Genomic DNA, 13,803 nt, shown 5'->3' on the forward strand with positions numbered 1-13,803 from the left:
CAGGAACGATACTGAAAAAAAAAAAAAAAGAGCAACCAGCTGCCACTCAGCACAGCTTAATAATCAGTGGAGTGTGAGAAGAGGAGGTTGGGGTGGGGGGAGTGAGGGGGTGGGGGGAGTGAGGGGGTGAGGGGGTGAGGGGGTGAGGGGGAGCCTCAGCCAAGCCACTGTCATCAGGCGACGGAACATGTGAGAGCTGCACCTTCTGAATCTGTCAGAGGCTCCGTCGTGCTGTGAGAAAGGAAAGAAAGGTTTCTAAAACAACCGCCCGGTTACTAAGCAAAGAAACGACCGTATCAGATGTAGTCGGAGAACAGTGCTCAGTGTTGATACAATACACTGCCTGAAATATTTACTTCCCAACCAAAAAAATGAAACATGTGATGGAACAGCAAAGTACGACCTTAGCAAGGAGAAAGTGTCCATACATGCTACTGCATCCATATATCATTTGTCAAAACAAAACACAACAACAACAAAAAATAATCAAAGCATCCATGTCCACAGAACCAAAGGAAACCATGATTAACAGAAGATAAGGTTGCATCACACAGGTGCTCAGACAGAAATAGTGTTAACAGAAGCAAGTGGAAGTTCTGGAGTTCGGCACAGCAATAAATGCACGAAAAGGCGCAACAGTAACTCTGACCGGCATGAAAGCTGCACTGGCTGTTAAGAGGAATATGTGCACTGCATGGGGGAGGGGGCTATTCTGTGGGTGTCTTTAAAGACAGTTGATCTTTGGTACAGGCTAATTCTGAAGGTTCTTGGCTGACTTACTTGTCTGGATGGCCTAATGACTGATGAGAGGTGGGTGTTGATTACCTACGGGGACTCGATCTGGACCTGTCTGCCCGTTCATGTGCAATGGTGTTTGTTTTATGAAAGTGGCTGCACCAGTGCTGCCTACAGATGCTTCCACCTGTCACATCATTTGATTGATTGATCCCTTTTGTAATACGTGATGATGACCTTTATCTCTTCCGACCTTTGTCGCTTCCTGCTATGTCAGATATAAGTACAGATATCTGCTCATTTTTTTTTTATTGGATTGCTCCTGGCCAAGAAGCCAGTGACAGAGCTTCACCTACTAGGGCTAAGAAGATAGCACGGTAGAGGAAGCACCTGCTCTGCAAGCTCAAGGACCCGAGTTCAATCCCTAGCACATAGGAAACCCTGGGTGTCATGGCATGTGTTGGAAGTCTCAGAACTAGGGAGGCAGTGGCAGGGAAATCCCTGGGGCCATGTAAGTGGTGAGTTTCAGATCCCAGGGAGAGACCCAGTCTCTAAACACAAGTGTGCTCACTCATACCCACATCCCCATGCAAAAGCACACACACACACACACACAAGCACTCATGTTCGCATACATGCACGCATGCACACAAATGGAGATTTTAGAGGAATGACTGTGAGAAAACCTTTGTCTTCAGATAATCCATCCTCCAAGCGAGCCCGGACACATGAACACATCGCCTTCTTATAAACTCAAAGCCTCATAATCTGCAGTTATCTCAGAGCGTTGTTCAAATTCACTGGCAGGTAAATTTGTGCAGGATTAAAAATAAAAAGACATTAAAGCTTCTGTGATGTGGGTCTCTACCTTGACCACACACAAAATAAGAAATGGTTGAGGCCGGAGAGATGGCTCAGTGGCTAAGAGCACTGGCTGCTCCTCCAGAGGATCCTGATTTGATTCTCAGCACCCGCATGGCAGCTCACAACCGTCTCTAACTCCACTCTCAGGGGATCCAACACCCTCTTCTGCCTCCAACAGCACCAGGAACACATATGTAGTGCATATACATACATGCAGGCAAAACATCCAGGCACATAAACATAAATACATTAATTAAAAGTAGCAGTCATAGCGAGGACGATGACAATGGTGATGCTGCCTCACAAGCAGGGCCAGAGCTGGCTACGCTTCCTGTCAGGCAAGAATCTAGATGTACGCTCCATTTCTCTTTATCTCAGGTGTCACCATGGAGTCGACACTTCAGCCACCGAGTGTCACAGTTGATGCGGGGATTCAGCTTAGGTGAGTTGCCTTTTCCTCCTTCAATTATTGCTGCTCCAATTCTTGCTTTCCTGCCTTCTGAACCACTCGCCATGTAACCCTTTGATCTTTTTCCTTCTCAGTTCTGGAGGAACTTCAGTTCCATCCACTTACTCTTCCCCTGGTCTTACCTCACTCTCTGCCCTTGTGGGACTTGTAACTCATGCTCTGGTCTCTAGCTTGCATACATACTTTCCAGCGCCCTCCTGGAGCTTATGGACTGTCTCTTGCTCATGTTTTTCAATTAGTTTTCAACGTCATCAGCTCTTGATGGATAGGTTTAATTTTTTCACTGGCTTGGGGCTCACCGAGCAGGCTAGGCTGGCCGGCCAGTGGGCCACACTGTCTATTCCTCCCCAGGGTTAGGGTTACACATGTGTGCAGCACATCTGTCCAGGGTTAGGATTATACATGTGTGTAGCACATCTGGCCAGGGTTAGGATTACACATGTGTGCAAGCACATCTGGCCAGGGTTAGGTTACATGTGTGTGCAGCACATCTGGCCAGGGTTAGGTTACACATGTGTGCAAGCACATCTGGCCAGGGTTAGGGTTACACATGTGTGCAAGCACATCTGGCCAGGGTTAGGGTTACATGTGTGTGCAAGCACATCTGGCCAGGGTTAGGATTACACGTGTATGCAAGCACATCTGGCTTTTTGCTTGGGTTCTGGGATTGAACTTGGGTCTTCATACTTCCGTGCTCAGTACCGACTGGTCTATGCCCACAGCCCCCTTCCACACTGTTCTATGTAATTCCATAACTTAACGTGGGGATCATAAGAGAAAATGGCTCTTCCTTGAGAGTCATTATTTCATCAGTTAGCAGATGCTCGTTTGCATCGCGGCTGACTATGAATTTATGATCACAGCCTCCACTTCACAGTGCAGTCTCAGCAGGCCCATTCACTGACAGAAAGCCCAAAGCTTGCCAGGATCCAGCATCCAACACACACACACACACACACACACACACACACACACACACACACACACACCTCGGATCTTGAGGTCAAGACCCAGGCCTGATCTACAGCTGCTTCCTCAGCCAGTCATGGGCAAATGCTCCTTCTGGCACTGACCACCCTTCACCCTCAATGGGCTTGACTAATGGCCTGGGTGCCCCCAGCCCGGCCCCACCACAACCTGGCAAAAGGGGGTGTTTTGTTTTCTCAAGTGTTTCTTTCTAAAACTCGGCTTAGGTCTTTGTCCAGCAGCCAGCGGAATGCTTTTCAATGTATCACACAAACCCACTTAGGACTACAGACTCTGTCCATCTACCAAGAGCCTCAGAGCATCCCTCAGCACCCATCTTCTGCCCCCAGCTATGGTTAAGAGAGAGTCGGGCCTGGATCATTTGGGGGCCCTCTGCCCTTCTGGAATGACTCAGCCCGTTTGTGGGTGAATATATGAAGCTATAGTGTTTACTGTTGTTTTGAGAAAGGAACCAAGAGCAGCTGACATAAAACTTAAAAAGGGGAGCACCAATGGCTAGACCTGAGACAGCAAACTACCTGGGTGTTTTTTCTACAAATGCTTACTGCAGTCTACACATCAACCACGTGAGCCTGAATCCTCCTCTCTCTCGGAGACCTAGAAGAAGGGACCCTCCCTCTGCCACATAGGCTTGAGCTCTCCTCATAGGCCCCAGCCATGCTGGGTTTTTCTGATGCTCATCTTACACAAAAGAACAATTCTTCCCAGTCTTCCTCTTCAAGCCAAACCTGAGACCTTTCAGAGTCAAGCCTGGGCACCCAGTTGTAGCATCTGCCCAGTGCTGACCAAGCCCTTCCTTAGGATACAAGATGGTCCTTGATAGCTGTCAACCCCTCTCATTTTTGGGTCACTTCTCCACGACGAGCAGACAGAGATATCACAACACTCACCCCTGTCCTTGACAGCACACCCAGGGATATGACAAGAGAAAGCCACAAAGCTCACCAGGATCAGGCGTGGGCTCTGGCCAGCCTGTGCGGTCCAGTCCCACTGGGGCACTCTGGGAGAGCAGGAGGCTTCTTCTAGGGAGGTGCAGAGACTCTGGAGAGGTGATGGTTGTCTTCCTCCAGCACTGGAATGGGGGGGGGGGGAGGCAGAAGGCAAATGAAGAAAGAGACCACAGGCTGTTAGTGCCAATGCCTAACTTCTCTAGCTCCCCAGCCTTTCCTGTGAGAAGGGGCCACGGCCAAAATGCACACTCCTCTAGGAGGCACAGTTTATACCAAAACCCAGGAGGGAGGTGACCATGGAGTCTGCAGTGTAGGAGGACATGTCTGCATCCCAGGTGGGACAGGTTGCCTTCAACTATGTGGAGTACGGACTGTAGAGGAGGCATGAGATAACACCCCTCCAAGCTGGTCAGCCTGACAGCCTTATATTTGCTCCAAAATAAAACTTTTAATTTTACTGAAAGCATATTGTCAGGGCAGGGGGGGGGGGGACATTTAATACAATGCAATTCCTGGTGCTGGGGAGATGGCTCAGTGGGTGTCACAGGGCACTGCAGGGACCTGGGAACCTGTGTGACATAAGAAACACCAGTCCAGACCAGCAAAACACATGTGCTCTGAACTTAGCTGGGTAGATAAATCTCTGGGCATATCCATGAAGGATTTTGTACATTGGGGCTCATTGAGTTGGGAAGAACTGCCCTACACGGAGGCGGTGCCATCTTATGGTTTGAGGCTCCATTTTGAATAAGAAGGAGAAGGCAAGCTAAACATATGTCTGTCTGTCTGTCTGTCTGTCTGTCTGTCTGTCTCTCTCTCTCTCTCTCTCTCTCTCTCTCTCTCTCTCTCTCTCTCCTTCTTCACTGAGATCATAGAATGACCTTCAACTCCCGCTGCCATGCCTCCGCCTCCACAACAGACTTCTCTAACTCTGAGCTGAAACACACTCTTCTTAAGTTGCTTCTTATCAGACATTGGTCACAGCTGCCCTAGAGAATGAAAAGCCTGATGCCAAAACCTGACAAGAAATGAACGGCTAACACCATGTCAGTCAGTGTGCTGGCTCCTCAGGAAGCTACGAGTAGATCTGCCTCAGGTTCCAGATATAGCATTCTTGGGCATGAACCCAAAGGACCCCATATGATGAGACACGTGCTCATCCACGTAACTGTTGCTCTATTCATAACAGGCAGAGATTGAAAACAGCCTAGATGTCTGCCGATAGGTGAGTAAATAACGAAAATGTCATACGTTACACAATGGTATATTACTTAGCTGTTCAAAACAATGACACAATTCTCATGTGAACGGATGGAACTACAAACATCATCCTAAATGAGGTAACCCAGATGCAAAGAGACAAATACGTTTGGGCTTTTTATTTTTGATATAGTAGTTTCTGATTTTGAGTTTTTATGGTGTGTGTGTGTGTGTGTGTGTGTGTGTGTATGTGTGTGTGTATGTGTGTGTTTCCTATGCTTTCTTAGCTTGTTTGGTTTTTAGTTTATTTTGTTCCTTCTGTTTTATCTTTGTTTCTTTTTTTATTTACATGTTTGTTATCTTAGGAGAGACAGAGTAACAAGGCATGGAGTTAGGGCAGGGAAGTGGAGGGAGGATCTGGGAGGAGATGAGAGAGGGAAAACCATGCAATAAAAAAACACATGGCGCACACACACACACACACACACACACACACACACACACACACACACACACACACACACAAAGTAAGAGCTAAAACCTTCCTACGTGGGATAAAGGACATTGACATGCAAACACAGTGCTCAGAAAAGTTCAGATAAGAAAGCCCAGTCTGTCTATTCCGAAAGGCACTGTAAACAAACAGCTTTAGAGATTTATTGACTTAAGACTGAATGTTTATGAGTGAGTTTATTTACATGCAGGAGCCTGAGTAATCCTGAAGAGGGCATTGGATGCCCTGGAGCTGGAGTTACAGACAGTTATGAACTGCCTTCTATGGGTACTGAGAACCAACCCTGGGTCCCGCGCAAGAGCAGCCAGTGCTCTTAACCGCTGAGCCAGAACCCTAAATTAGCAGATTTGAAAACTAAAGACAAAGGCTTGAAAGCAGCTGGAGGCTAACCAAGCAACAGCCACCCCAGTCATGGCAACGCTTTCCAGGCAGGCAGGCCAGCTGCCTTTATAAATGAGTCTTGGGGGGCATTTCTCTGGGCTCCACTTCCTCTCTTGCTCCCAGAGGGTGTTTTATCCCCTCCACCAGGGCTGCACACCCCCTTTGTCTAGACTCATCTCTTTGGATGAACCAGAGGCACTTTTGAGTCAATGAGTGCAAAACTGAATTTCAGTTCCAATCCCGTCCCCACATCCCAGGTACAAGATGTTGCTGTCTCTTCGAAATACGTCTGCTGAAGTTCTGATAGCACCATGCTGGTGTCAGGAGCAGAGCTGTCGGGGGGTGGCTAGGTCAGCAGGGTGCAGTCATCTTAGATGAATCAAGATCTCTCGGAGAAGAGGCACAAAGAGCTAGCCACATGAAAACACCGCGAGAATTCAGCCATCTGCAGGACTCTTATGGGAGCCCAACTATGGTGCTGGCGGGCAGAACCTTGCTCTCTGTAGGTAGGGACAGTAACAATTTCCTGTAGGCTGCTCACATATGCCGCAGTGGGAACAGAGGCTGGGGTTCAAAGGAAGAGCTAAAATGGCCAGATCTAGAACACTGAGGAAGGTGCGTATGGGGCTTGTAGCTGGGTATGAGGTAAGCAAGCTAAACAGAGAAGAGGAGGGGCGGGGTTCTGAGCAGTGACATCAGGCCAGCTGCCCCCACTGAAGGCCTTGCAGAACACATGTAAGGTACTACCATCTTCCTTTCTCCTTTTCCTATCCACCAACAAAATGTTTCATCTCATTTTGAAATAACCATGAAAAACAAGAAAAAAATTAATAATATTTTTTAGGCAGGGTCTCTCCTTGTAGCCCTGGCTGTCATGGAACTCTATGCAGAACAGGTTGGCCTCAAACCAAGAGAGTTCCACCTTCCAAGGTATGTGCCACTATGCCTGGCTACACACACACACACACACACACACACACACACACACACACACACACATCTTTAGACATTGTGTAACTGGACATTTTAGGGGAGAAGTGGTTATCTAAGGCCACGCAGAATCACAGCCACTGGCAGCTGTGGAGTCCAAGACAGCACAGTCATGAGGCAGTGACTGGGTAGAAGATATGGCCAGATCATGCCCTGGTTTGGACGGGTCTTAATAATCTGGACGTAAAGAAATGCACTTGGGTTTTGAAATGATCCATGTTTGCTAAGAGGCAGGTGGCAAATACACAGTGGATCTTGGTTCTTCATTTTCTTAGTCTTGAAGAATGAGACCAACAGTTTGGTTCTCTCTCTCTCTCTCTCTCTCTCTCTCTCTCTCTCTCTCTCTCTGTGTGTGTGTGTGTGTGTGTGTGTGTGTGTGTGTGTGTGTGTTTTAACAAGGGCCTCTGGCATGCTAGGCAAATACTCAAACACTGATCTATAGCCCCAGCCTTCTTTTTACTTTTTATTTTGAGACTGTTTCAAGGCTGGCCCTGAAATCACCCTGAAGCCCAGGCTGGCCGTGAAGTCACCCTGAAGCCCAGGCTGGCCCTGAAGTCACCCTGAAGCCCAGGCTGGCCCTGAAATCACCCTGAAGCCCAGGCTGGCCCTGAAATCACCCTGAAGCCCAGGCTGGCCCTGAAATCACCCTGAAGCCCAGGCTGGCCGTGAAGTCACCCTGAAGCCCAGGCTGGCCCTGAAGTCACCCTGGAGCCCAGGCTGGCCATGATCTATCCATTCTTCTGCCTTAGCATTCTGAGTCACTGAGCGTACAAGCCAGCTTGATTTTCCTATTCCTCCCGTTCCTTCCTAAAATATGGACTCACAGTGACATCCGTCTTGAAGACACAAACTGAACAGTAGAGAAGACAGCTCAGACAAAGGGGACAAGTACACAACCCAAAATCCGAGATGAAGACAGTATACAGAGGTACAGGTGCATTCAAATATAAAGTAACAGGGCATACACCTGTAAAACATGGCTGGGACATTAGAGAAACCAGACAGTGCTTGGCACTATCCTCTTCCCACAAGCACTTTAGATCAGGGATGACAATACGGGGGCTGGCGAAATGGTTCAGAGGTTAAGAGCACTGGTTCAGTTCCCAGCAATCTCATGATGGCTCACAACACTCTATAATGAGATCTAGTGCCCTCTTCTGGCCTGTAGGCATATATGCAGCCAGAAAGAACACGGTATACATAATAAATAAATAAATAAATAAATAAATAAATATTTTAAAAGGATGACAATATGAGAAAATGGGAATAAGAAATTATAAAATTTTAAACAATTATAAATAAGGGTCAAGAATTTAAGGGCAGAGAGGCCAAGGAGATTCATATATATTCTCTCTCTCTCTCTCTCTCTCTCTCTCTCTCTCTCTCTCTCTCTCTCTCTCTCCCTCTCTCTCTCACTTTCTCTCTCTCTCCCTCAATCCCCACTAATATTTTCCTACCCAAACCCTAGAACTGAGTGGACAGTCAGAAGAAGAGTACATTTACACAGCCCTTCACGTGCCAGTCATGATACTGCGCACTGGGATCTGAGGTAAAAGGGTGAGAGAGACCGCAGCATCTTGCTTTGTTGAGCGGTTCTCACTCCAGCCCTCCTTCTCAGTTAATGAACTAACTGGAGGCATTCGGTAAGAACCAGGCCAAACTAGTGACAACTAGATCAAAGACGCGGCCACCAGAGCCGCCTTGTCCTGCACTTGTTCATCAGTCAGCGCTGGACTAGAGCTGGGCAAACGATCCCCAGAGAGGCTTCCCTGAGCCCTCTTCTCAGCCTCTGCTGCAGTGCATCCACTGCCAAGAGCCTGATGCTCCAGATGTCACACCAAACCCTCAAGCCCACCCCGCCTCCCCTCCCTAATGAAACCCCTAGCATCTGGATACATCTGAAGCAGCCTCTGCATGCACACAGTTGGACCAATTTCCTCAAACTCCATCCACTCTGAAGCCAGAGCAGCTTTGTAGCAGCTGGGATCAAACTGTAGGCCCAGGAAAGAGGGTGGAGTCCAGACACGCCCATGGCTATCTTCTTCAGCCACGTCCCATACCCCGGGAAGACTACCATATATATGAGATTCTGTTGCATCATGTGTCGTCCTAGTTTTACAGAGTGGAGGATTGGCCATGGGGGCCTCCCTCACTCGTGGTTTTATGAGGAGGAGCATAGTTAGAGCAGGGATAGGGTTCTTTGAGTCAGAATTATCTTATTCATGTTCTGTTTTAGAATCCAGAGAAGCTAAGAGACCCTACCAAGACTATACATCAGTACCGTTGACTGAGAGGAACCAGAACCCAAATATTTTTATTCCTGAACCAGTGCCCTTCCCATTATCCCATAATACTTGGAAAAGCAACACACGGGAGGAGAGAAGGTATCCACTTTTCATGAGTAATGTCCACCTAGCTTTTCATCCCGTGATAACCAGGACACACTGTTAGAGGCCCTTGGCAGGGAGGGTTGCAGTGGACACTGTAGGTGAGCAAATACCCTTTTCTTTCTGAAAAATCCTTTTCCCCAGCTCCCCATGATGTAGACATAAAGCACAGTGGCCCAGGGAGCAACACAGAGACGCAGAAAGCGCATCTCTTCACTGTAGTCCGGGAGGAAGGGTACTCAGGGGACCCTGAAAGCTGCTGGTGGTGAGTGAGGACTTTCTCTGAGGCAGATTCTTTGGGATAGGGGATGTGTCACCAGTCACCAAGTTCTGATCCTGTCCTTGGCAGTTGCATCTCCCCCATGGCTTTGGCCATGTCGTCTCCTTGAGTCAAAGCACATTTCACGCTTTCTGGAGTTTCTTTATGAGGGAGTCGGATCCTCTGGGCTTTTGTCATAGGCTTGGGTATTTGGCCTTTACCTCTGCCTCCTCAGCTCTCTCTGGGAGAATACCTTCTTTCTCCTGTAAGGTCTGCTTCTCCTTGCTAGTCCCTTCTGCAGGGTTCTCCTGTTGTGTCAAGAGCATAGCAGGGCCCAGGAAGACAGCTGAGAGGGAAGGGGAAAAGGATGTGGGGAGAATCCTAGCTGCTGCTTCCACTCCTGTCACTATGGTGGCTCAGTCCCCATTGGCTTTCCTCATATTCTTGCTTCCGATGCAGCTAATTTCAATAGACCAGGCTATCTCCTAACAAGAGCATTTCACCTAGGAGACCATTCCAGACCACCCCTTGGCTTCTTCTTGGTAGCCAAGAAGAACAAAGAATACTTACTATAATTGACAGCACGGAGACACCCTTAAGGTCAGAGGGGAGCAACTCCTGTCAAGAGACAACAGCTAGCCGAGAGTCAAGGTCAAGGACGGCTTTGTGAGTTTATTTGACACAAGCTAGAGTCATCAGAGAGGAAGGGGCCTCAGCTGAGGAAACGGCTGCATGAGATCCTGCTGTAAGGCATTTTCTCATATAGTGGTCAGTGGGGAAGGGCCCAGCCCATGGTGGGTGGTGCCACCCCTGGGCCAGTGGTCCTGGGTTCTATAAGAAAGGAAGCTGAGCAAGCCATGGGAAGCGAGCCAGTAAACAGCACCCCTCCATGGATCAGCTCCTGCCTCCAGGATCCTGCCTGCCCTACTTGAGTTCCTGTCCTGACTTCCTCCAACAAACCTGTGAAGAGAACGTAATCTTGCCACGGAGTGGGCCTAACGTGAAAACAGTCTCAGGATGCCACCCCACTGGGACTTTGCCTCTACAAACTGATAAACATCTGAGATAGAATCAGAGTAGCCATATCAGCCCAAGACAAAAGACAGGGGCTGGCAACTCAACCCAGCAAAATGACCATCGATGGGAGGAGGGAACAGGAAGGAGAAACGGGAGATCCCTGCCCAACGGCTGGGGATTTGCAGTGTCAGGGAGGACCTCCAAGTTCAGTGCTCCGATGGTGTGGCTGCTTCTGTTGGATGGATGATCTGCTAGACTCCTGAGAATCACGCCAGGGGAGTCGCCCCCATGGAGCTGATACCCAGAAGGTTTCGTTCTTGTTCTCCTTAATCTCCTTTCCCTCCTGTTTAGGGTAGTCGGGCTGTAAGGGAGGGACGTGCCTTTACTAAATCCCTAATAAAGTAGAATCGATAAGGAATCGGAGCCAACATAAACCCCTTCCTTGACAGCTTGCTTTTAGGTCATGGTGTTTTCATTGCAGCAATAGCATTCCTGCCTAGGATAGTATACTCCCATGAGAAACCACATCTTAAATCTCCGTTGGTGTGAGACAGTGAACTTGAAGCTGCTGTCTTAGGTCCTCTCATGCATCTAGGATGCCTGAGTATCCAGCATTGTAGATCCTAAGGTCATGTACAACGGTGCCTCGAAAGGGCCCATCACACTGAAAGGCCTGGTATCACTGATACTCTGAGTTTTGATTTCCAGGCTCCAGAGATGTAGGAGATAATTGTCTGTGCTGGTTTGAATGAGAATGTCCCCCACAGGCTCTTATGTTTGCATCCTTAGTTCCCAGTTGGAAGGTTTGGAAAGATTAGAAGTATGGCCTTGATGGAGGTGTGCCACTGAGGGTGGGCTTTGAGCTCGCTCTCTCCCTCCCTCTCTCTCTCTCTCTCTCTCTCTCTCTCTCTCTCTCTCTGCCTGCTACTTGTGGGACAGGATGTAGCTCTCAGCTACTGTTTTCCATGATGTGCAACTGTGAGCAAGCCCCCATCCCAACCCCTCTCCAATCAAATGCTTTTTAGTGAGGGTTGCCTGGTCGTGGTAGCTCTTCCCAGACACTGTTGTCAGGAAGCCACATTCTCTGGTGCCATTGTGCACCTGTCTTCCTTACGCCAGGGAATGATGTCACTATCCATCTGCTGAGACCTACACAGGACACATCCAAGGACATCACAGACACTTCCTACCAATCCCAGTCGTCAATCACGATCAAGGACAACCACCAAGTTCCAGGTTGAGATCATTTAAATATATGGGTGCTTTTCTCTGAGACAGGCTGGATCATGTGGTTGTGGTAGTTAAAGTGTGGACTCTGAGGCCACACCTCCTTGGTCCAAATACCACCAGTGTCTCTTATTACTAATGTTAACTGGCCATTGCCATCACTGAAGCATTACTGCCTGGAGCAACTTAGAAGGTTCAGGAATGTGAACTAAAAGTTCTCACTCGTTATGAGGTTATGAGCATTATTACAGCAGGAGGCTGCGCCTACCCTTTTCCCGTGTGTGTGTGTGTGTGTGTGTGTGTGTGTGTGTGTGTGTGTACATGCACAGCACATTTGTGCAGGCGCACATACACGTGTGCACATGTGAGTGGAGGCCAGAGATTGACATTCCTCTATTCTCTGCACTTTATATGTTGAGATAACATGATTTTACTGATTGACCCTGGAGCTCACAGACTGGCTCCACTTGCTGGTGAGAAAGCTTTCGGGATCTGTCTGTCTCCACCTCCCCAGCTCTACAGTCACAGACACAAGTGGCCACACCTCACTTCCTACATGGGTGTACTTTACCCGCTGAATTGGCTCCCCAGCCCTGTGGAATTAGTTATTTAATGGTGAAGTTAATAAGGGAGCTATAACTGAATGTGACAGATTCTCTGCCCACCTGTACAAGAACCCTTGAGTTAGGACTTTCCACTGTATATAGCAGTGTGAAAGGGATGTGTGCATTTAGCGGAAACAGCTTTTGAATTTTGAATTTGGGTCTTTCCTTGGACTGGTCACAGGCAGTACAGCGCTCTCTGGTGGTCACAAGAGTACAGACACCCCAGCATTCCCTCTTGTGCTGAGCACAGCAGACTAGAGTTTAGGACTAGAGTCACCTGCATTCCTACAGCCTCTGAAGTGTTCCCAGAGGCTCTGGTCTCCAACTTAGTTATTATGTTTCTAGCTGTAGGCTATAAGGTAAATACTGAGTTAGTGTATACTGAGCTGTTGTTTTGAGCAAGGATCCAGTGAGTTTCTGGTCATACTCTGGTCACAAGGCATGCTGGGCCTTGTGAATACCAAGCACCCACTCTACAGTATCCCCACCCCTGGCAACAGTTTTGTAGCTGAGATGCTAAAACAAACTGGCATTATCAACACCGAAGACGTAATTTTTCACATTAACCGTTGTCCCATACAATTCTTACTGGGTTTTTAATTAATTATTTTTATCTATATTCTTTCAATCACATAACGAAGCAGAAACCTTAAAGTAAAAATATACACATCACCTTGGCAATCTGAACACCATATATTCGGTTTCTTTTCTCACGTATGCTCTGCTTTAACTTTCTTATAAAACAAACTTTAAAGTGGGGCTGGAGGACCTGAGTTCAATTTCCAGCACCCAGCTCAGGTAGCTCACAAGCACGTGTAATTCCAGCTCCATGGACTTGACACCCATTTCTGGACTCCAGCGGCACCTACAACACACACACACACACACACACACACACACACACACACACACACACACACGGACAACACAGACGCATGCACACACATACTCATGCACACACACGCGCACACACACCGACCCTTTAAAAATATTTTATATAAATATAAAAGCTATCCATGCATGTATTGCATGATATGAAGAGATATCAGGGCTGGGTCTCAGTGCTGAAGGTGGGGCCTTTGCATGTTCCAGGTGAGCATGTTCCAAGCTCCACTGCCAACCTTCTTCCCCAGGCCTGGGTTTCCTGACAGAGTCATGACCCTCCTGCTCAGCCTCCTGTGTGCTCGGATTGCACGTGTGAGCCACCACACCCAGGGT

The 13,803-nt window shown here is 48.2% G+C and overlaps 1 protein-coding gene across 2 annotated transcripts in view; it reads right to left on the reverse strand.

Moving 5' to 3' along the window:
• The window catches only part of ARHGEF4 (Rho guanine nucleotide exchange factor 4), a 141,147-nt gene that overhangs the window by 67,664 nt on the left and 59,680 nt on the right, over positions 1-13,803 (reverse strand). For both annotated transcript variants that reach the window (XM_084752950.1, XM_084752951.1), the window contains one exon: positions 4,001-4,127. In XM_084752950.1, the coding sequence (XP_084609076.1) occupies positions 4,001-4,127 (127 nt within the window). The remainder of the gene's footprint in view (positions 1-4,000; positions 4,128-13,803) is intronic.

Source organism: Acomys minous, assembly GCF_964271855.1.
Source record: "Acomys minous genome assembly, chromosome: 13".
Taxonomy (NCBI): Eukaryota; Metazoa; Chordata; class Mammalia; order Rodentia; family Muridae; genus Acomys; species Acomys minous.